At 40.4% G+C, this 23445-nt stretch overlaps 1 protein-coding gene and 1 long non-coding RNA gene across 2 annotated transcripts in view; one reads left to right on the top strand and one right to left on the bottom strand.

The window, feature by feature from the left end:
* Positions 1–22047, bottom strand: part of mettl24 (methyltransferase like 24) — a 55051-nt gene extending 33004 nt beyond the window's left edge. The window contains exon 1 of the mRNA XM_055016132.1: positions 21697–22047. Coding sequence (XP_054872107.1) covers positions 21697–22047 — 351 coding nt within the window. The remainder of the gene's footprint in view (positions 1–21696) is intronic.
* Positions 1587–22312, top strand: LOC118469173 (uncharacterized). The gene is made up of 4 exons (XR_008603584.1): positions 1587–2126; positions 3625–3765; positions 21864–21957; positions 22175–22312. It is a non-coding gene; the product is annotated as an uncharacterized LOC118469173 (long non-coding RNA).
* Positions 22313–23445: the final 1133 nt, after the last annotated feature.

The raw sequence follows: 23445 nt of genomic DNA, 5'->3' as shown, positions 1-23445 counted from the left end.
GTTCCTCCATAAAATTCTCATTCAGACCACATAGCAGAAATCCCTCCGGCAAAGCCCACAATCTGACAGGCATTCCCTGACAAAGAGAAGAAAGCCGGGGTACCCGATCCAATCAATGCTGCTGCAAAAACATAATATGGAGAGTTTTACAGAGACATAAAGAAGTGCGTGTCGGTCCAGGAGTCCGTTTAGACGAATAACATCTACCTTCCTGCATCCTGGGGACGCTGGAAGCCCCCAGAGCTGTTTCTCTCAGCTGTCCTTTCCATCTCCTCTGCACCGCTCAGCTGTCAGGCTCCATACATCACCCTGCCTCAGGTTGGGACTTGGCTGCTGATCGGAGGTCAGATATCTGGGACAGCGGACTCTCTGGGAGGCTGCAGTGTGTACTTTAAGCCACGGTTGAATAAAAATGGAGAGCAAAAAGGACAATGGGAGTTTCTGAAGCAAACACATGTGCTTCCCAAATTTTACAGCAGAGGAATGTTTCACCAAAGGGGTGAGGTGTGCATCAGAAGTTTTACTTTATAGTCCTGGAATTATCAGATTAACTCAAGTTTTCCATTCAAGACTGTTTTCCTCACAGGCTGCCATTGATTTATCTCTTCATGTCCATCCCTCTATTATCTACACACCGCTTAATCCTCATTAGGGTCGTTGGGGGGCTGGAGTCTATCCCAGCTGACTGAGGGCTCAAAAGACTCAAAATAAACACAAAAAGACTTAAAACCACAACAAAATGACTCAAAATTAACACAAAAAGACCAAAACCCACCAAAAAAGACTCAAAATTAACACAAAAGACTGAAATACACCACAAAAGGACTAAAAATTAACACAAAAAGACTGAAAACCACCATAAAAAGACTCAATATTAGCACAAAAACACTGAAACCCCCCACAAAAAGACTCAAAATGAACACAAAAAGACTTAAAACCACAACAAAAGGACTCAAAATTAACACAAAAAGACCAAAAACCACCACAAAAAGACTCAACATTAACACAAAAGACTGAAATACACCACAAAAGGACTAAAAATTAACACAAAAGATCGAAAACTACAACAAAAAGACACAAAATGAACACAAAAAGAGAAACCACAAAAAAAAAACGTGAAATCACCACAAAAAATCACAAACACACCAGGAAAACATGCCAAATCCTCATAGTCAAAATCACCGCAGAAATATGCAACATCACCACAAAAGGATGCAAATTAAATACAAGGAGATGCAAATATACAAAAAAAAATCACAAATTCACCACAAAAACATGCCTGATTCCCACAGTCAAAACCACCACAAAATTATCAAAAAAGAGGTCAAATTATTAAAAAAGACCTAATGCAAAATCTTTCTGTAACGACCTACAAAATATAGATAATTAGAAGACACGTGTTTTACAATATGTACGAGTATAACTAGTGAGAACTACGTTGCCCATGATTCTTTTATTGTATGATGTTGTGCTTACTCAGCCAATGTATTTTCAAGGTGTTTGAGTGATATATTGTAAGCCAATAGGATTTTCAGTACAGCTTCACTCTTAGCCAATCAGAACTCACTTTGTTGGGGAGTGCGGGGTAACAACAGGAAGGACACCGGTGTGCCGTGAGAGCAACATTGGAGAAAGAGAGAGGTGAAGAGTGCGCAGCAGACGACGAGCAGGGAAAATCCAGTTTAATGTCGAGGTGATTAAAGTTGTAGACCTGCATACTTTAAGTATTGGCACAACTATTATTTAGCAGTTTCTGTCTTGTGAAACTTGCAGTTTAGCGTCTCACTCTACCGTAGTTCAAAGTGAAGTGCAACTAGGCTAGCCGCGGTTATTGTTTTTTTTTTAAGCTTGAAAAAGTCTAGGCGTGGACTCAAAAGTGGACATTTAAGCACGTATTGCTATCAGAGACAGTTAGTTATAAACACCAGCCGTCACTTTCACTGAGGAGGATCGGGAGAGCTGGAGGACTTCGCTGGAGGACCGTGATGCTAATTAGCCTGTTGCTAATGCTGTGACGAGGGACCCCGCCGCTGAAGTTGGACACAGTGACGACACCTGTTACATCTCTGCTGCTGCTGCTTCATCTTCACTGCCAACTCTTCAGAACTGCTTTGCATCTTGGATTCGTGAGTAAGAGGAGTTTTTTTTTCTTTTTTTGCTTGTACAGTAACATCTAATTAAACAAGGGGATTTAGCCAATTCACCATCAACTGCTAAGCCCTCAGGATCCTGTTCGTTAGGGCTAAAATAGTAACCTAGCCTAATAATATACTTCCAGCACCAGGAAGGGGTTACATTTCCAGAAATAATCACGGGTCAAAATCATCACAAAGATGTGCAAAGTCACATACAAAAGGTTCAATAGCCATAAGTAGCCATAAAAAATATGTGAAATCACCACAAAAAATCAGAAACACACCATAAAACATGCCAAAGAATCAGAACCACAACAAGGAGTCAAAATCACCATAAAAAGATGCAAATTAAATACAAGGAGATGCAAATATGCCAAGAAAAATCACAAATTCACCACAAAAACATGCCTGATTCCCAGAAAGACTAAAAAACACCACAAAAAGACACAAAATCAACACGAAAAGACACAAAATTAATGTAAAAACAGGCAACATTATCATGAAAAAGACCAACACGGAGAAAACCCACACATGCACAGGAAGAACATGTAAACTCCATGCAGAAAGATCCCTGGAAGGTCAGGAACATGAATCAGGGATCTTCTAGCTGCAAGGCGACAGCACTAACCACCAAGCCACTGTGCGGACCTTATCGCTTTGTGTGAGAAACCTCAATCTAATCTGCACCATTTAGAAAAGCAACATTCGTGGAATAATCTTGCACTCAATAGACATTGTATGTGGACGCACATCTCCTACTGTAGCTGCCTACCAGCTCTTACCAACTGGTGAATCATCAGTGATGAGATTAGCATTAAGCCTCGTGTTCAGTCAAGCAACAACAAGTCGTCAGCACCTCGGGGATGACACTGGTAAGCAGTGTTAATGACAAAACACACAGAACATCAGTCAGGAGTTTGGAGCCTCAGCTGTGCAGACCTGAGTCCCATGACATTAGATATAATTACATCCTCAGCATGGGCCTTTAAGGTGGTTTCCATTCCACAAATGGCAAGGGAAATTATTAATTCATTAAGTTATAAAACATTACAAGATTATTGAACATTTCCACTTGAAACAGCGGAACATGAATGCCGACAAAAACTCAAGTGGAAGCTGAGATACAATTACTGCAAGAGGCTTAAGTTTGACTGAAGGTGCTGAAAACTGTAAAAAATTCAGTTTCACCTTCAAGAACCAGAAGGAGTGGAGACGTTTGTTTGAGTTTAAGCAAGGAGTAGGGGCAGTTGAAGAGAAATTTATTGGTACAATGACCTTGCAAAGCAGTTTTCCAAAGAAAATACGTGTTGGCGGCCGAAAGTTTGCACCTGAAACATTTAAAATACTCCAAGATACATCCAAGAACAAAAATACCAATCACAGGTTTGTTTGTTTTTAGGTGAAAATGTGAGAGTATGTGTCAAACATTGCATGTGTTGGCAGCTCTGGTGCCGGGTGACTCTTCACATCTGTGTCTTAATACATTTAGTGAATCCTGACCTCGACAAATTGAATCCAGGTCGGAGGAGGAGGAGTGAATCCTTCCAGTGGAGCTCTGCTGATTCACATCTCCTCCAAACTCTTCCTGCCACTGCTGTGCTACAGACGCAGAACTAAATTTACTCCAAAGGTAAAAGTTGAACTGGACTGTGTTTTATTATTTTTTATTTTCTTCCTGACACATTGTTGCTCTCATGTACTTCCTTCGATATCTTTGATACAGTTCTGCAAAAGTTTAGGTGCTCCCGGGCAAATTCCACATTTTGTTGATTTTTGAACTAAAAACCAACCTAAAATGGGCTTTTTTCAAAAAATAAAGCTATGGTTTGTTCAGCATTTCAGGAGCATATTTTTACTCCACCAAGGAGCCCTGCAGAGTTATGTGACGATCGGCGTTGGTATGTCTGTCTGTCTGTCTGTCTGTCTGTTAGCAACATTACTGAAAAACGGACTGATTTGGATGAAATTTTCAGAGAAGGTCAGAAATGACACAAGGACCAAGTGATTAGATTTTGGCAGTGATGCGGCTTATAGTCTGTTAGTATAGTCTCTACAGTTACCGTCGAGGGACTCTGGGGTTTTTTTTTTCTATCTGCATGTGTTTAGAATCTACTTTACCAATGTTGTTTCTATGATCCAACATTCTATACCTATATTGGATTCTTACTTTTTATTTTATCAACTTAAAAATAAAAAGTTTCTGCAAGTTTTGGCACCCTCCCACTCAAAACCTCTCCACCTAATTAGGCCTTAATTGACGTGAGGATTTTTGTGGCAGGTTAAGAACAGTCATTAGCCAGCTAATGACAGGAGTCAGCTATATGATAATGATAAATAATACGCTTTGCAAACCTTTAGGATATACACAGTAACCACGGGCTCTGCTGTGCAGCCGACTGTGGATCTGATGGAGCTAATTGATGCCTACAAAACAGGGGAGAGCATTAAAACGACATCAAAGTGCTCGCAGCTTGCAATTTTCACTGTCTAAAATGTCATTAAGGAATGGCAGTAAAGGGAAACTGTGAATGTCATGACCAAGAAAACACTCAGATAAAACTGCTGGGCAGAAAGGAAAAGCTCAGACGGTCTTGCTGACAGAAAAGCATTGATATGCAAATGAGGTGTACATGAAGGAGTCATCAGAATTAAAGTTTACTTGCAACATCACAAACATCTGAAGTCTGTGAAGCAACAAGTTGAGCTGTTGGGCCATTATTACTCCACCAAGGACCGCAGTGGAGTAATAAAAACATACAATTGGCGTACGTTTGTCTGTCTGTTCGCAACATTACTCAAAAATGGAATGACGGATTTGGAAAAAAAATTCAGTGAAGGTCAGAAATGACACAAGGACCAAGTGATTAGATTTTGGCAGTGATGCGGCTTATAGTCTGGATCCACGGATTTGTTAAAGATTTCTGTGTCGTGAGATAGCGGCATGGTGTCACTGTAACTATGACAACAAGTGAACACTACGTCAGCTGCCTGCTGATGATCACATGATTGTGATCCTACTACAAATCCACCACTGTGGACTTATCAGGACTTATCCCTTAGAAATGACAGAAGGAACAATTGATTAAATTGTGGGGGTGTTTCTGAGTCCCATCAATTCCCACCACCTGCTACATATTTAGATCACGCTATTCGGTATCCGTACACATGTATAACACACGCCTGTGCTTGGCGTAGGTCATTTTGTTTGTGGGTACATCTATATTAAATGGTCACCTTCTATGTTGCCGTGATTTCTGATCATCAATAACTAATAAACAAATGCTGCTTTTCTACAAAAATATGCTGCATTTCTGACAATGTCATAACGGGGAATGGACAGCCTTGGTGGAGTGCTGCACTCTGAGTGCTTTTCTTGTTAGCAAAGGCATGTTTGGAGGGATAAAAAGAACACCTTGCACAGGTAGAAAAGAATGGATTAGAATAGCAGCATTAACTTTTAAAGAAGGTTTCATTTCGTTCAGTGTACAGAATCTATCTTTCTGAATGACTTACATGTTGGGATGGAGCTGGGTATGAGCAGCGGACCCAACATGAATGAAAAAAATATGAATTCCACATGGGTATTTGGATTTACACTAATATATGGATAAGAAATTTCAGTACCTACGCATGGACTAACAGTGTGGTTAGAGCGTCTGAGACGACACGACACAATCAGAGTCAACAAACTGTCACCACAGTGTCAGATGTCATGGAGGACCGAGCCACAGGTGAGCTGTGTCTGCCCATTTGGAAACCATAAGGTGATGGACCGAGTGCTGCCAAGTCCGACCCGTCTGTTGGTAAAGCGCCAAGGTGGCTGAGTGTCGGCCCTGCTGCTCACATTTTTTTTTTTTTTTTTAACGATTGCTCTCACCAGACTCTTCAGAAAAATCCCACCAAGCTGTGCAGTTAAGAGGTCGGTCAAAGCTTTTAGTTCAACAGCGTGTGAAATGTTTTTTTTTTAACATGGAGATCTGTCTTGAAGCTCGAGAATGTTCTTTGACAAGCTGTATTTTCCTGACAGCTTGGCTGAAAACTCAACGGCTCCCGATGCCAAATGAAGGTCAAGACGTACAGTGGACCAATGGGCAGATGGAGAAGTTGTGATTCTAATGAAACAGCTGGTGGCTGATTCGCATTAACCTCCCTCTGTTTTCTGGTAGGTGGGGAACCCAGGTGTAAGACCATATCAGAGATTTGTGCTCTACAGGCTGGTACTAATGTGATTCAGGGGGAAAAAAACATGCTGAAAGATGTATTTTTATTGTGAAGCTTAAATTTCCTTTGGTGGAATGCAAAACATACCACATGGTAAAGCTTTGTCGCTTGTAAAGCAAATTCTTTCTATGATGTTGAAGACATCAGCAGGACTTTTTCATTAATATATGATTTGAATTCAATGTTTTTCAATTCACAAAGCACAGGAGAGCAACAAGGTCTACAGATGAAACTGCAGGGAGAGTTATATTTTTGTTGATTTATATTTGTTCCATCATAAAGAGCAATGAAATGTGACAATGCTGTACACTACCATTCAAAAATTTGGAGTCACTTAGAAATGTCCTTATTTTTAAGATAACATTAAATGAATAATAAATCCAGTCTAGACATTGTTAATGTGGTAAATGACTATTCTAGCTGGAAACAGCTGATTTTTAATGGAATATCTCCATAGGGGTACAGAGGAACATTTCCAGCAACCATCACTCCTGTGTTCTAATGCTACATTGTGTTAGCTAATGGTGCTGAAAGGCTAATTGATGATTAGAAAACCCTTGTGCAATTATGTTAGCACATGAATAATAACAATATTAAGCAATTTGCTCTGAATCTTGGGAGTTATTTTTGATGTTGATCTCTCTTTTAATGCTCAACTGAAGAGTGTTTAGTCAAGTTAAGCTTCTTTCAACCAAAAACAATGACCGAATTTTGATCATTCCTGTCTGCCACTGATTTGCATAGAATTATACATCTTCCCTCAGTTACTCCAACACACTTTGTACCAGCATCACTCAGAGCTCCACTCATCGACTCATACAGCTTCAGAACGCTGGTGCCTGGATGTCAATTGTCACTAAGATACATGATCATATTACTGCGCTACTTGCCAATTTACAGCAGCTACCTGTGAATTTCTGCATTGATTTCTCTCTTAACCACTTTTAAAGCAATAATGGGCCTAGTTTCAGATTACAATAAGGATCTTGTATGCCTTTATGTCCCAGGATGCTCTTGTCAGGTCGGTAAAGGGGGCTTGGCTGGTAATTCCTATGCTAATTCCAAGATACTGGCTCGTGAACGCTGTACCCAAACTGACTTATTGTGCCGTTTGAATTAAGACGGGTAACAACTCTTTTAAATCTCCTTTCAAAAACATTCTCTTTTTGAAAACCCTTAATGAATATGTGATATTTTACTGTGTTATAATCCCTTTTGTATTATGACATGATTGTTTTGATGGTCTTTGTTTTGTGACCTCTGTTTTATATTCCTATTTCCTTTATTTTTATTGATGTCATTCGTCTTTACAATTGTTTTTCTTTCTGTTTGCACTTTGTTAAGAAAAGTGCTGTATAAATAAAAGCTTTTATTATTGTATCATTCCACAGTTGCTGCAGTGGCAAATGAAATAACCGGACTGTGTTCGTCATTCTAATGACACGATTACTGATGTTGAGACATCAGATGTTGGTCTCATACCAGAAACCATCTCGCTTTCATTTTTCTTCACTTCCCTTTGTTTTCCCATTACGGCTATTTGAGAGGTTCATTAAGTCCTAAGTGTCGGACACCAGTTGTTATTTGATTATTGTTGCCATGGTAGCCAATCGCAGCTTTGGCAGGTGGTGGTGGTGATGTTTGCTGTGTGACAACAGAAGGCAGACGATTGGGTTTTGGTGTAAAAGCAGTCTAAGTATCGTACACGGACAGGATATTGGGCATAAAGGGTCAGTGTAAAGTTTAATGGGTTTATACATGAGAGATGGGGCAAAACAAGGATTTGTATTCAAAGTTAAGATTAATTTCTATTGGTAAATGTTGTGCATTGTGTCCTTTTGTATTTGCTGACTCAGTCTTGATGGCTATCACTCATCCCTCATGCTTGCTGGGAATCGTAAGTGACTTCACTGTCGTCAGTATTTCTTGTGAAAGAAACCTGTCACCATTTACCAGAGGTTTGAAACTAGCCCCTCAAGAAATTCTTGACAAACATTTTCTTATCATCTATGCAACATTAGATGCAGATATTATAAGTTTTGACAAACTGTATGGCAAAATATTTTACAATGTGGTTTGTTGTGACATATTTTTATACTTGGCGAAGGTTGTCTGACACCTCAATGATGCAATCCTAGTGTTTGGTTGATGAAATTTGAAGGGTTTGGAAGCAGAGAGGTCCAACCCACTTTCTGTAGTTTTTGAAAAAAATGGGTTCAAAGTTTTGTGTTTTCAAGAATGGTCTAACATTGGATTGGGATTGTTTTTACATCTTATGAACATTCATTGCAATCAAGTCATAGTAGAAATTTAGAGAAAAATTGTCTGGAGCGGCTGACAAGCTATAGACATCTGAAATTGGATGGCCAACTATATTGTGCTTTTTGTAAGAAGCCAAAAAGATTGGAAACAACTGATTTAAACATTGTGATGCAGGATACAAGTTTGTTTTATTTTTAATTGTGCAAAATCTTCATCTTACATGAAGTGTTTGGAAGCAGAGTGGTCTAACCTGCTTTCTGTAGTTTGTTAGAAAAATGGGTTTTGTGTTTTAAAGAATGGTCTAACCCTCGAAGCGCCACTGTAACACTATATTTGGGTTGTGGGTTTGACCACTTTGTCACTAAAATCTAGACCAGAAAATATTAAAGAAATTATATAAAACTCAGTTTGGATTTTTTGTGGGTTAGACCACTCTGATTCTAACCTCCTTAATTGTTTCCTAAGAAGGGGATCAGCTAGTTTAAACAGCTGCGTACGCTACCATTAAAAAGTTTGGGGTCACCCAGAAAATTGCATGTTTTCTATGAAAATTCACACTTTTATTCATGATTCTAAATAATCTGGCAGAGATGAGGCATTTTGATTGAAAATAGAAGCGGGGCAAGGACGGAGTCTTGTAAAACACCACAAGGTTTGTAGATTTTCTAAACGATTTCAATGCCGAAGGCAGCGTTCAAATATGAAAACACTAGGACGGTGCAGTTTAAGAACAGATTTAGCTGCAACATGGTCAAATTGTTTCCCATAAGGAAGAAGTTTTCCCAATGTTTTTCCCTCATTTTAGTCAGTTGATATGTACAATACCATTCAAAAGTAAATTAGGTCACACAGACAATTTCATGTTTTCCATGAAAACTCACACTTTTATTCACGTGCTAACATAACTGCACAAGGGTTTTCTAATCATCAATTATCCTTTCAACACCATTAGCTAACACAATGTAGCATTAGAACACAGGAGTGATGGTTGCTGGAAATGTTCCTCTGTATCTCTATGGAGATATTCCATTAAAAATCAGCCGTTTCCAGCTAAAATAGTCACTTACCACATTAACGTCTAGACTGGATTTCTGATTCATTTAATGTTACTTTAATTGAGAAAAAAATGCTTTTCTTTCAAAAATAAGGCCATTTCTATGTATTATAGCACTTTGAGATTTTATATGTAAAGTGCATTATAAATTATAGATATTATTATTATTATTTCTAAGTGACTCCAAACTTTTGAACACTGGTGTACTTGGTTATCCAGTCTCTCTCTTACAGTAAATTCATCCCAGATGTGGAACTTGTCAGACGTCTTCTCTAAATGAGAAACAGTACAGAAAGGAGAACAATCTCATCTTCCATCCACACCATCTGTGCCTCAGCCACCAGCACCCTTCTTCCTTTCTTCCTTCCTTTCACAAACACTTTACTTCCACCCCTCCTCCTCTACAGGCTCGCTGTGCCTCTGAGACTTAAACGGAACTCTTCTGAGATTACTGCTTTTATTGAAAAAGATCAGCGTAATCCTCCGCTTTAATTCTGTTATACCCTCTCTGTCTCTGGCACTACTCTGGCAGTGAGCTGGGATTGGCCGACGGGCCAGTAGACATGACACTGCAGGAAGTAAGGACAGCTGCATCTAGTCTCCCCATCTCCCAGATTAGTGGGAGTGATAGGGCTTAGCAAGGCTGATTCTCTGTGATTATCCTCGATATACCATACTGGAAGCCCATTAATCTTTTAAATATATTATTTTGCCCTTAATATAATATTCTTAAATGTTTGACTTGGCTTGGTTTGCTGAGGACTATTACATACATTATTAGGTCTGATCTGACCCTAGAATCAAGCCTAATATTGGTCTGCTGTGTAAATCTTGATTGACATTCTTAAAGAATGAGGCCAGTCAAATATTATATTCTTGTAGTGGTTAACATAATAATCCTATGAAAACCCACAGAGACCAAAACCAGAGACAAACTGATTCTTCAGTTAAATCACTTAAAACCTCTTTGAGGCTCTTTATATGATATTTCTAATTCTTGTCTTTAAATGCTGACATTAGGCTCATTGATGATTAGAAAACCCTTGTGCAATTATGTTAGCACATGAATAAAAGTGTGCGTTTTCATAGAAAACATGAAATTGCCTGGGTGACCCCAAACTTTTGAACGGTAGTGTTTGAGTGAAAAAAAAACTAGACAAAAACTGGCTCTATTTTTTGTACAATTGTAATTTCTTAGGTAAATTTACATAATGAATCGCACTGCACAGCCTAATTTTTAACCTTGTTAGGTAAATCTTTAATTTTACACAGGAAAGCAATTTGTTTAAAATGTGCTTTATAAATAAAAGTGACTCGACGCGATCCGAGAAACTTCGTATTGGAGTAAAATCCATCCATTGTCTATACAGGGTATCCTCGGTTTATGATGTCCTCGACCTACAGTGTTTCGTCATAGCTTTACGTCGGAACTGGTTACGTGGAACTAGTTGGCGAGTGGAGTGGACGAATACGTCGTCACTATAAGACTGCTTTGTTTATATTCGCTGGTTGTACACCACTTTGGATTGTGCTACATCCACTAACTTTTTGCCTTTCAATATGGCTCCCAAGCGTTGATCAAGTAGATCAAGTTGTAAAAACAGTGCAACATATTCTGTTATCTTCATACATGCATGAAAATCATTAGTATTCGTGGCTGTTTCGAAAAACTGATCGATATTGTGATGCACGTAACTGGTTACATTTTCGCTGGAGTTCTGACTTAATGGCGACAATCGACGGGCTGTAGGAACGGAACTCTGACATAAGTCGAGGACCCTCTGTACACACCATAAGCCTCATTAGGGTCGTGGGGGGGCTGGAGTCTATCCCAGCCGACTTAGGGTGAAGGCAGGAGACACCCTGGACAGGTCACCAGTCTATCACAGGGCTACGTATAGAGACAAACAATCAGACACATTCACACCTACAGACAAGTTAGAGTTACCAGTTAACCTCAGCATGTTTTTGGACTGTGGGAGGAAGACGGAGAACCCAGAGAAAACCCACAGATGCACAGGGAGAACATGCAAACTCCATGCAGAAAGATCCCTGGAAGGCCGGGACGTGAACCGGGGATCTTCTAGCTGCAAGGCGACAGTGCTAACCACGAAGCCATTGTGCAGCCTTGGAGTAAAATGGACTTCTGAATTTTCTGAATTGAGGCTTTGCATTCATGCTCCACACTCTCTTACATAACCCTTTCTCATTCTTCATTCTGCAGACTAATTGACACTAGCAGTTTCCTCCCACGTGCTGTAAATCAGAACTGATCGAAGACCCGCACAGTCTTGCCCTGTAATTTGTGTCATCACCTACATGGCAGTAGCGTTTTGTGTCTGTCGAGTTTAAATCAAACCTGACCTGTGAGCAGCACTTCAGCATTTTCCAGGTTTTTTTTGTTTTGTTTTTTTTCACAGAAAACTCTCAGAAACTACCACATGATTCTATAGGGGATGTGTTTTTGTAGCTTTCAATTTTAGATGAAGTGGCATGAAAGAGACTAAATGACAGAAATTAAGACACTTAATTAGCGATATGAAACATCTCTTCATCAGATTGGTGATTGGAGGACGCTGGCATAAAAGGATGGGATGGATTTCTTTCACTGGCAAGCAGCAAGGACAAAAGCCTTTCAAGAATGCTGTTGTGATTGTGCATCATTTGCTGAAGCGTTGAACGGTGAGCATAAACAAAGACAACCGATTGCACACTCCACAGCCAGAGCTGCGTGTGATGGCAAGATCTTCCAAAACAAGATTATGCAGGTCGGAGTTACACTGTAGCTTACAGACCCACATGATGTATGTGTTGCTTTTGCCATTCAAACACGGTCTTTTACAAAGCCTCGGGGAAATCGTGGTTCTTCATGGAGCAGTAAATAAACCAAATACTGCTCACCGCTGTGTGTGACTTGGTTTGAGAGATTATTATCAGTCATTTGTGGTTTCCGAAGCTGCACTCTTTGCACTTACAGCATAGATGCACTCAGATACACAAACACATTTGAAGTCAGTGTGTTTTGTGGAGTCCTTTGACTTGCCTCTGCACATACCATCAACTTAAATCTCTGTGGAACTTCTGGTTGCCGTGGAAACAGTCCCCTTTCCAGTCAGATCATGGCAACTTCACTCATGCATGTATTCATAAATGCACAGACTGATAGGTGCTGAAATGGTTCACACTGGCTGAAGAATGATTGACGCAGTTGAAAGACACACCATCCTCTGATCTGGTCGTATTGCGTTTGAATCGAGCCCTCTTGGCCGGCGCCGCCAGAGACAGACGGCGTCTTATTGTTTGCAGCTACAATCTGTGCATGCGTCTGTGAGGCCATCCATGTAAGCGTGTGGCTGTCTTCCTGGACGACATCCCAGAGAGCTGTGTTTGATGACTAATAGGGAAGAGCAGAGGGAGCACGCTGAGCACCATATGATGCTTACTTCCTGAGCTGGAGCTTGAAAACCAGGCGGAGTGACAGCGAGAGAGAAAGAGGGAGGCGGTGATTTCAACTCTTGGCTCATTGTTTTCCTGTTTTTTTAGACTTTGCTTGTTTGTGTCCTACACATAAATGATTACTGGATATGTAAACAGAAATGGAAAGAGATGGCAAGCAGAGTATGAGTGACAGTGCTTTTTTCTTTACAGTGTCCTGAGCAGTCTTTTCTTTTGTGCCTTCCTCGCCATATGCGTTCCATACTCATTATCACTCAAAAAAAACCCAAAAAAAACCCCAACAGAGCAAGGGAGGCAGAAACGTCCTTTCCAAGAGGGAAATAGTTTCAAACCAGGCTTAAACCAATGACACGCTCTTTAAAAATGATTGTTCTTGAGGTCCACTGGCCTTCTCTGCTGCTTTTGGGGCAGCAGAGAAGGCCCATTTTGTGCCTTTTTTTTTTTTTTTTTTAACTACAAAAAGACACAAAGTGACCACAGAAAGACACAAAGAGAAACAAAATGACCACAAAGAGACACAAAATGACCACAAAATTAACAAAGAGACACAAAATGACATAATGACCACAAAATGATACAAAAAGACATCATTCATGGGTTTCTGTGTGCATGTGGATGTGCAGTGAAGGTGAGCAGCAAAAGACGGGGTGCTCCGGGGCGTCCGGTTTCAGAGGTCAATGCACCCATTCATATCAGCTGGGAGGGAGGCCGAGAACTTTGTGGAATGTTCCAGACAAGGCATCCACGTCTGAAGAGAGTATTGTGCGATCGCGACGCTGCACTTGACAGTTTGACACTGACTCTTCCCCCTCTTCTCCAGTGGGCGTCTTTGTGTGATAACAGTCAACAGAGCTGCTGGAACATGAAGTGAGCGGCTCCTGTTTCTCCACCAGCAACATGTGCTTTAGATCATCTGGTTCGACTCGTATAGAAACACATTTAAAAGCTGGGATCACAAACCTCCAGGTGGGAGCTTCACAATATAGCTGCAGTTCAATCCACTCACTGCTGTTTTTCATGTTAAAAAACCCTCTATAAACACTTGCTCATGGAAATTAAATAGTCATGTCTCTGCAGACTTAGCAGAAAAAGGGGTGACTGATAATCTGAAAGGTCTCTTTGTTCTCCTCCCCCCCCAGCTCCATAACTTGGCAGAGATTCCTTGCCGGTTTTCTTTTGGTCGGACACTAATCTCGCATTGAGCAAGTAAAGCTACGTGTCTTTCCAGAGCTGGTTCTTTCTCCAGGGTGGTTTGGCAGCATATGCATAATGTTCGCTTGCACTGTCGCCGCGGTGATAGGATCTAAAAGTGTAGGAAATCAAAGGCCTTGTACGTCTGAGCATGTTTACTTCACCGCTCTGATTTAATCTGCCCGCAGTTATTTCACCTCACTATGTAAGCTGCTTTCAAGGTGCTTGTGATCCTAAAAGCTGATTATTCAGCTCTCGTTGTTACCTAAGAAATAGCACTAAAAAAGATGGGGGCTTCGCACTGTGTGGCAATTGTAGACAAGCCTAAAGTACTTATACTGGCGAGTTTTCATGTTTCATCGCTTGAACAGCAAATCCCACAAATTCCTGTTTCTGAAACGTTGTCTACTGGTCTCCATTTATTTCTTGTTTATGGCATGAATGTGCTTAAAAAGTGTAATTGACATAAGGTCATCTCAAAAGTCATGTCTTTATTTTAGCTTTTTGGGTGACTGGGTGTAAATTGACAAGAAAAAGACTAATTGTATCCATTGATAACGTACTCAAGTGTGCAAAACTTGAAGAGGTCTGGCTGGGATGATGTGCAGTTTATGTTCAGATTTATTTGAAAAGTGTGAGCTGCATTATTTCACAACACTGGTATAAAACAGTAATGTGGTCTTGATGGTGATGGGAATGGACGACACAACTAAACAATGCTCCAATCAGCCACGTTAAAACCACTGTCAGGTCAACTGACTGATTATCTTGTTGCAATTGGATCTACTAGATAGCACATAAACAGTCAGTTCTTGGTGTGTTGGAAGCAAGAAAAGTAGAGAGTGTACGCATCTAGGAAACTTTGAAAAGGAATCATTTTGTTTGTGGGTACATCTATATTAAATGGTGCCATGATTTCTGCCACAATTTTTTCAAGATTTCATCCATCAAAAATGATACGACTGAGCAGCCTTGGTGGAGTACTGCGCTCTGAGTGCTTTTTTTGTTTTCTTTCTGTAATTATTTAATCAAAATTAACACCTTAAAGTGCGAACCATAGCAAACAGCCTTCAGCACAAACTGCTGGTAATTTCCATTAAATTTTCGCTTCTGGAGCCGGGAGGGGAATGCAGGAGTGTGACCCAGGTGACATGTCAGCTTCTCAGCCGTTGATTTCTTGTGACTCCCTGTTTCTCCAGACGCCCCAGCTGGAGGTTAAAGATGCCTGAGAACTGACTCCAGTCACACCTTCGGGATTACAGAAGTCAACCCCTCTCATTCTTTTCCAACAGTCCGTCTCTCTCTCTCTCTGCTGAGCCCGGTCTTTCATTTCTCCAAGCCATGACCAAGGTCACTGGGTTTCTGCATTAGAAATTCCACTGGGGCCCAATACTGGCTGGCAGAGGTTGGTGCAGACATCACAAAGTGGCCTTTTCTTGTCTGCTCTGGATCCCCTCGCGAAATGTTCATTGGCAATCATGCTGTTACTTATTTCAGAAAAAGTAATTAATACTTGCCTCGCAAATAAATGACTTTGCATCCCATCTAATTAAAAGAAATCATTAGAATTAAAAATGCGGGCTGCTCCGGCTTATTGGCGGTTTTCGGTGGAATCAATTAACATTATCAAAAGTATTCATCAATATTAGTGAGACTGAATTAGAGTCAGCTTAGAAGGCCACTGCAGTGTTTATTTCATTCTCTCCACTGGATTTGTTTCATTTTTCATTGTCTGGGCTGTTACTGAACAAACAGAAACATCGAGTTTGTATTTCTGATAATCTGCCAATATGAGCAGGATGATAAATAAAAGTCATAGTGATTTATTTAGGCTGTAGGCTGCAATAAATTCTTGAGACATTGTCTGTGGACACGTTAGTGTTTGTGCAGTCCTCTTTTTTAGAATTCAAAATTATTACTGCCCGTACAAAAAAAAAGTTGCACACTATTATTTCATTGGACGCCTTTACCTCTGAGAATGACACACGTTTGCCATGGCATTGTTTCAATAAGCTTCTGCAATGTCACAGCATTTATTTCTGTCCAGAGTTGCATTAGTTTTCTACCAAGATCTTACATTGATGATGCTCCCATCATCAACATCGACAAAGTCTTCTCCAGAACATCCCAAAGATCCTCAGTGGGGCTGAGGTCTGGACTCTGTGGAGGACAATCCATCTCATGCTCCCTGATCCACTCATTCTCAATGTGAGCCCATGAATCCTGGCATCGTCATCTTGGAACATGTCCATGTCATCAGAGAGGAAAAACTCCACTGATGGACAGACCTGGTCCTTCAGTATATCCAGGTAGTCAGCTGACCTCATTCTTTGGGAACATTACGTTGCTGAACCTGACCAACCCCAGATCATAACCCTAACCCCCACCTAGCCATGATGAGTGCATCACTTCATCTGCCTCTCTTCTTACCCTGATGCCCCCATCACTTTGGAACAGGATAAATCTGGACTCATCAGACCACATGACCTTCTTCCATTGCTCCAGAGTCCAATCTTTGTGCTACCTAACAAACAAGCTTTTTTTTCTGATTAGCCTCACTGATCAGTGGTTTTCTTAGAGCTGCAGCTGTTTAGTCCCAATCCTTTGAGTTCCCTTTGCACTGTGTGTGTGGAAGTGCTCTTATTTTCACTATTAAACCAGTCAGTTTGTCCTCTTGGTCAGCAGTAACAGCAGCTAAATATCTAGCTTCTACTGCTGAGAAAAAGATCACATTAGCATGGATTAGCAACCCTGTTACTGTGATTAGAGTAGGGTTAGCAAACAACACAGAAAACATGGAATAAAAATGCTGCCATTGATGTGGAAGCTGAGCCAATCAAGCCTTTGATAGTTTATTACCTATTATTGATGAATATGGAGCAGAAAAGTGGAAAAGAGGTTTATTATGGAGCCCAAATGTCCTCCAATTCTGGAATGGCCCAGACCTCTGCCACTGTGATTGTGAACTTCTTGTGAAAACACATTTTATCATAGTTACAGATTTGTTGAAACAACTCAGAATCGACATTGTTGGCGCTCTTATTTATCCCGGCTGGTGGCAGAACTTCTTCTCCCCTGAGGGCAGAATCGACACGGGAAGGTCGGCCTTGGAGATGTCGTTCTGCGACTTCTTGTGACTTTCTGAGACGTCAGCAGCTGTTTTCAGAATAGGTTTCAGCTTGACAGATAGACATGCGTGGGCTGTGTGCGTGTGTGTGTGTGTGTGCGTGCGTGTCACCGTGACTTAAGGCCACTAGTCTGTTTATTAGCATGTTAAAGCCAGGAGGCTGAGTCATCAGTGCATGCTGCGTCTATCGTTTTCCTCCCCTCCATCCCTGCTGCTGTTGTTTGGGCCAACACATTTCACTGTCTGTCTATAATTCACCAACTCATCCCTCTCCTCTTTCCCCCAGTGGGGAGCGAAGCCTGCACGAGGTAAATGATTAAAGAAAACGTGTGTGTGTTTATGTGGATGTCTGACAGCTGAGAGATTAGATTTCCTTTAGATTGGTTATTACTAAAACACACCCCGAGGCTGTTTCTGTCTCCCTCACACACTCACACGCATTCAGAGTTTATTAACCGAGACAGGATTTGTCAGCGACAGTCTGTCCTGTCACCTTTTCTACACTACAGCCTCCTGAATGAGTTTTGAAAAGAGATTTGCCTTTTGCCTGAATGAGTTCTCGTTTCGTTTTGTTCAGAACATGCCTCGAAGCTACACAAGTAAAAAAAATCCTTAACTTTTTGTCAAACTGCAGCAGAGGTGACAGATCAGCTGGTGTTGTGTTTGTGAAGCTGACGCCTCGTAGTCGTTGGGTAAAAGTGTCATCAATCACAGAGATAATGTGAAAGTGAAGTAAGTGCTGTGAACCAGACAGCTGTGTGGTTATCTGTGTCTTAATGAGGACTGAAACACAATTAAAACTCCATGAATACAGGCAGTAAGTAACGCCATCAACAGGTGACAAATCCAATCAGTGTCTCTTCCTATTGTACCAGATTATTCTAGTGACTGCCTCGATCAGCTGAAAAAGAAAAAAAAATCACATATACCACCACTGTACCAACAACATTTAACTGGGATTGCATTTCCTGTGTCCTATTTTAAATATAAAATCCTCCACCAGAAATTTTACACCCAAAAAAAGTCTCAATCCCTATAATATTTTGGGATGTTTTACACATTGCACCCAACAGTGTTCAGTGGAGAAATTAGACTGTAAAAGAAACAAAAACAAAAAACATCAGTAATAATATATAATAATTATAGTTTTCCTTTTATACTTTTTTAAAAAACACAAAATAATAATACTACTAATAATATAATATCAATACTGCTGCTACTACGACTACTACTAATTATTATTATAAAAATGAAATAATATTAATACTACTAATAAAAACAACAATTATTATCTGTACAATAATAATAATAAGAATTTCTATTATTATTGTTATTATTATTATTATTATTATTATTACTTTTTATAATAGTAATAATATAATTATTATGAAGATTACAAAATAGATGATAAATTTACGTGTCTAATGCTAATACGACTATTACTAATCAGTATTATTACTATTGTTCGTAATATCTTTATAATAATAACAATAACAACAATAATGATAATCATAATTATAACAATTATTGTTATTATAATTATAGTAATACATGGTAGTAATAGTATTATAATAATATAGAGACCTACACATCAGAGAATTTGATTTTTTTTAATTAAAGATTTCATCTGTCAGAAATGATACGACTGAGCAGCCTTGACGGAGTACTGCACTCTCTGAGTACTTTTCTTGATTAGTTATTGATGATCAGAAATCACACCAGCATAGAATGTGTCCATTTAATATAGATGTACCCACAAGCAAAATTACCATGTGCCGTGAGCACAGATGTGTGTTCTGCATGTGTACGTTATGTATGGATACTGAATCATGTGACCTAAATATGTAGCAGGTGGTGGGAATTGATGGGACTCAGAAACCCCCCCACAATTTAATCAGTTGTTCCTTGAATCATTTCCGACAGATAAGTCCTGATAAGTCCTCAGTGGTGGATTTATAGTAGAATCACTATCATGTGATCATCAGCAGGCAGCTGATGTAGTGTTCACTTGTTGTCATAGTTACAGTGACGCCATCCTGCTATCTCACAATGATACAGAAATCTTTAAGACATCCATGGATCCAGACTAGAAACTGCATCACTGCCAAAATCTAATCACTTGGTCCTTGTGTCATTTCTGACCTTCTATGAAAATTTAATCCAAATCTATTAGTCCGGTTTTGAGTAATGTTGCAGACAGACAGACAGACAGACAGACAGACAGAGTCTGGTACGAACAGTTTGTGTTTCAGCACTGCAGCAACAGAAAGCTGAAATCTTTCTCCATTTGAAACAGCTGTGATGCCAAACCTTATGTGAGGCTCAGAGACCTGGCCTTGAAGAATGTCTGCATCCTGTCAGTTTGACAGAAGCAGAATTGCTTTGACACAATGCAGAAATTCTGAAGTCAAGTTTTGCACGAAGCTTCACTGTAAATGAGGATTTAAAAGGCCCTTTTCTTCCAGCTTCTGCAGGTTTTACAGCTAATTTTTGTCAAGTCCCTCCACTGCCTTTCATTAAGGTCACCAGAGAAGTCAGAGCCATCTTCCTTTTCTTGCAGAATAACAGTCCTGCTTTCCGGCCCATTATTTCATCTGCAGTGCTGGAATATGTGCACAGAGAAGAAAGCAGGGAGCCGCAGCGAGAGAAACCAGGAGAAATATGGGTTAGAAGTGGGAGGTGAGTGTGAGGTTTTAAAGTGAGACAGGCAGCGGGTTGAAGGATGAAAGCGGGAAGAACAGGGATGAGGGAACATGACAGAGCAAAGAGCAGCAGCGATCCTGGAGATGAAGCCTGAAGGCAGGAGAGCGAGGAGACGTGGAGGTAGAGGGAGCTAAATGGTAGCAGCATATGACACGGGAGTTTCATCGGGGCATCTCCAGGGCATCTTAGGAGACAAATTCTGAGTTAAGAATCAGGGAGTGTGAGCATATGGCAGTGTGTAATATTAATGGTGCCCATCTCACAGTGTGGTGGAACAGGCCTGCAGCCATCTGCATGGCATTTAAAACACAGCACTGTTGCTCCTTTTGTCTCCAGTTAGCTTTTAGGTTGTTAAAGCTAAAGCCGAGCATTTATCACCCTGGAACGGAAGATTTTAAGAAAATGCAGCAGAGAGGAGGAAGCTACAGGAAGATTTGTTATATTTGTGTGCACGTATGTGTGTAACTCATTTAGAGCAACTTTTACTAATATGGAGCAACTCTAATGTAGAACAACTTTAACTAAAAATATCAACTTTAATATAGAGCAACTTTAGCTAATATAGAGCAACTTTAGTTAATATAGAGCAACTTTAGCTAATATAGAGCAACTCTGACTAATATAGAGCAACTTTAACCGATATAGACAACTTTAAAATAGAGCAACTTTAATATAGAGCAACTTTGACTAGTATAGAGCAAAGCAGTGGAGAGGAGGAAGCTATAGGCAGATTTGTTCTATTTGTGTGCTAGTATGTGTGTGGATGCTTGAGTGAAATTGGCATTGAAAGGAAACAAAAGGGAGATGGATGTACAGGGAGATCAGATGACAAAACAGAAAAGGAGCGGAGATGAATCAAATGCATGAAGAGACGACACTAGGGAGGGAAGTTGAAGGTTTTGTTAAGCTGCTGCGCTAACACACCCTTCAGAGGTCGCCAGGTCAAGCTCCTGGAGTTTGTTCAGTGTGTTTTAGTCACATTTTCACAGTGTGTTTGAATGGATTCATTGTTGGAGCTGACTGTGATACAACAGGAGAGTTTCATCTGCAGCTCATGCTAAACCTGTTTTAATTGTAGACATGTATCAAACCCCAAACTTTTGAACGGTTATCTGTCTGTCTGTCTGTCTATCTATCTACATATCTACATATCTATCTATCTATCTATCTATATATATATGTATATATATATATATATATATATATATATATATATATATATATATATATATATATATATATATATATATATAAAAAAATAAATAAATGCAGGCAGTTTTTGCAGTGCTAGAAACCCCAAGTGACAAACCCTGGTTTATAACTTCAAAGCGTCTCAGAGGCGCTCATTGAACATGCATTGATTCTGCTGCCTGTTCTTCCTTCATCACCCTCCTGGGATTACTGAGCTTTAAGCCAGTGACTCACAGTGATGGAGTGAAAGCTTCTTATTGAGCCGTTCTGTCTCCCACTACACCGATTTAGGATCAGATAACCTTACAAGAATCCTAATCGCAGCAATTAAGAACTAAGAAATATGTCAAACTTACCTTTCTGTGTGGACGGAGAGCCGGTGAGGGGTCCTCTCTGTCCTCTCTGTCCTCTCTATCCTCTCTGTCCTCTCTGTCCTCGTCCCTCTTCCTGGATACTCTGTCCTTCTTCAGCATGTGAACATAAGAGATTCTCCTTTTAATGCTCTGCTCCTCTGACTCTGCAGAAACTTGCCCCCTTCTGCTCTGTTGGCCTGAGTTCTGCTTAGATTGAGGAGGACGTCCTGGCGGTGTCTGGAAGCCCTGCCAACCTGTCTCCAGGTAAACGTGGATGCACACACACACAGCAGTGAGCAGAATGCTCAAACGCAGCAGCAGTCCCAGGCTGAGGCGCTCTCTGCCCATGTCCATCCCCTGGTTTCTCCTCCGAGTCTCCTTTAGTCCATCGCCTCAAGTGGAAGTTTCACCCTTTGCCTCTTCTATCCCATTCTTCCTCTCCTTCTAGTCAAACAGTTCCTTTCTTCTCTCCTCTCCTCAGCTCCAAAGTCCAGCATCAGACCAACAAGTGTGGAGTTAATCAAACATGTCGAACAGACACGTGAGCATCTCAGCCTTCATGTCAGTGCTGAGGCCCTGCTAACAGACTCGAGTACAATGCGTGCCACCCTCCTAGAAAACTTTTGGAAACTCCCTCCTCACAAGTTCCCCCCTTTTCCCCCAAACATGCACGCCCCTTTCATTTGCTTTCTTTTCCTTTCCATCAGGCTCACACACACCCCTCTGTTGCTCTGCCCCTTCCCTGGGGTTTTCCTCTCCCGCCCAGCTGGGATCTCGGGTTACTGAGTAGCTCCGGCTCTGGGCAGGGCCTGCTAGCGCCGCTACGGGTCCATGCAGGTCTGAGAGAGCATCTGCTGGCTCTGAACTCGACGGATCAGCCTGGATAATAACACCCACAGCCAAAACAGTCTGGAAAATGCACAGCAAGTCAAATTTAAGATGGGATGATGAAGTCTTTTGGGAAAATCTGGAGAGTTATGTTGGGTTTTGTTGTCATGCAAAAGAATCTGATTATGTTTGGCTTTTTGCTGTTAAAAATTCCTCACAAATCACTTTATTTAATCATCACTCTTTAAACATATTCATGTATACTAACGTTCAAAATCTTGCAGTCACTTAGAAATATCCATATTTTTGAAGGAAAAGCATTTTTTTTTTATTAAGATGACATTAAATTAATCAGAAACTTTAACAAATGTAGAGCAACTTTCCTTAATATGGAGCAACTAACTGATATAGAGCAACTTTAATATAGAACAACTTTAGCTAATAATTTCAACTTCAGCTAATATAGAGCAACTTTAACTAATGTGGAGCAACTTTAACTTCTGTCCAATAATTCCTGACACCTCTGGCTTCTCATGTCACTTCATTTGCTTTGTCACTGATTTGTCACTAAACTCTGTTTGCTGTGTACGGACAGATTAATAACCGCTGCCCCTTCTTGCATTTATTATTTCAATTTGTTTGATGATATTTTAGACTAAAAAAACAACACTCATCAGAACTGCCAAAGCAGATGATTAATTTTTGGGATGTCTGCCTGACTTTGCAGAGGATCCTAAATCTAAGAGAATGCAGGGTAATGATGAGGCTGATTTCCTCCTGCTGTTTAGACTCAATGACAAACTTTGTGTTTGGATACCGGCTTATAAATAGTTCTCTACTGCCCCCTTTGGAGTAAAACTGATACTACCCTCGCCTTTTTAAAGTACAGTGGAAGTTTAGGTGACAGTTTGCAACTCTGCATAT

The sequence above is a fragment of the Amphiprion ocellaris genome, chromosome 12, assembly GCF_022539595.1.
Source record: "Amphiprion ocellaris isolate individual 3 ecotype Okinawa chromosome 12, ASM2253959v1, whole genome shotgun sequence".
NCBI lineage: Eukaryota > Metazoa > Chordata > Actinopteri > Pomacentridae > Amphiprion > Amphiprion ocellaris.
This window is presented reverse-complemented; position numbering and strand designations above follow the sequence as displayed.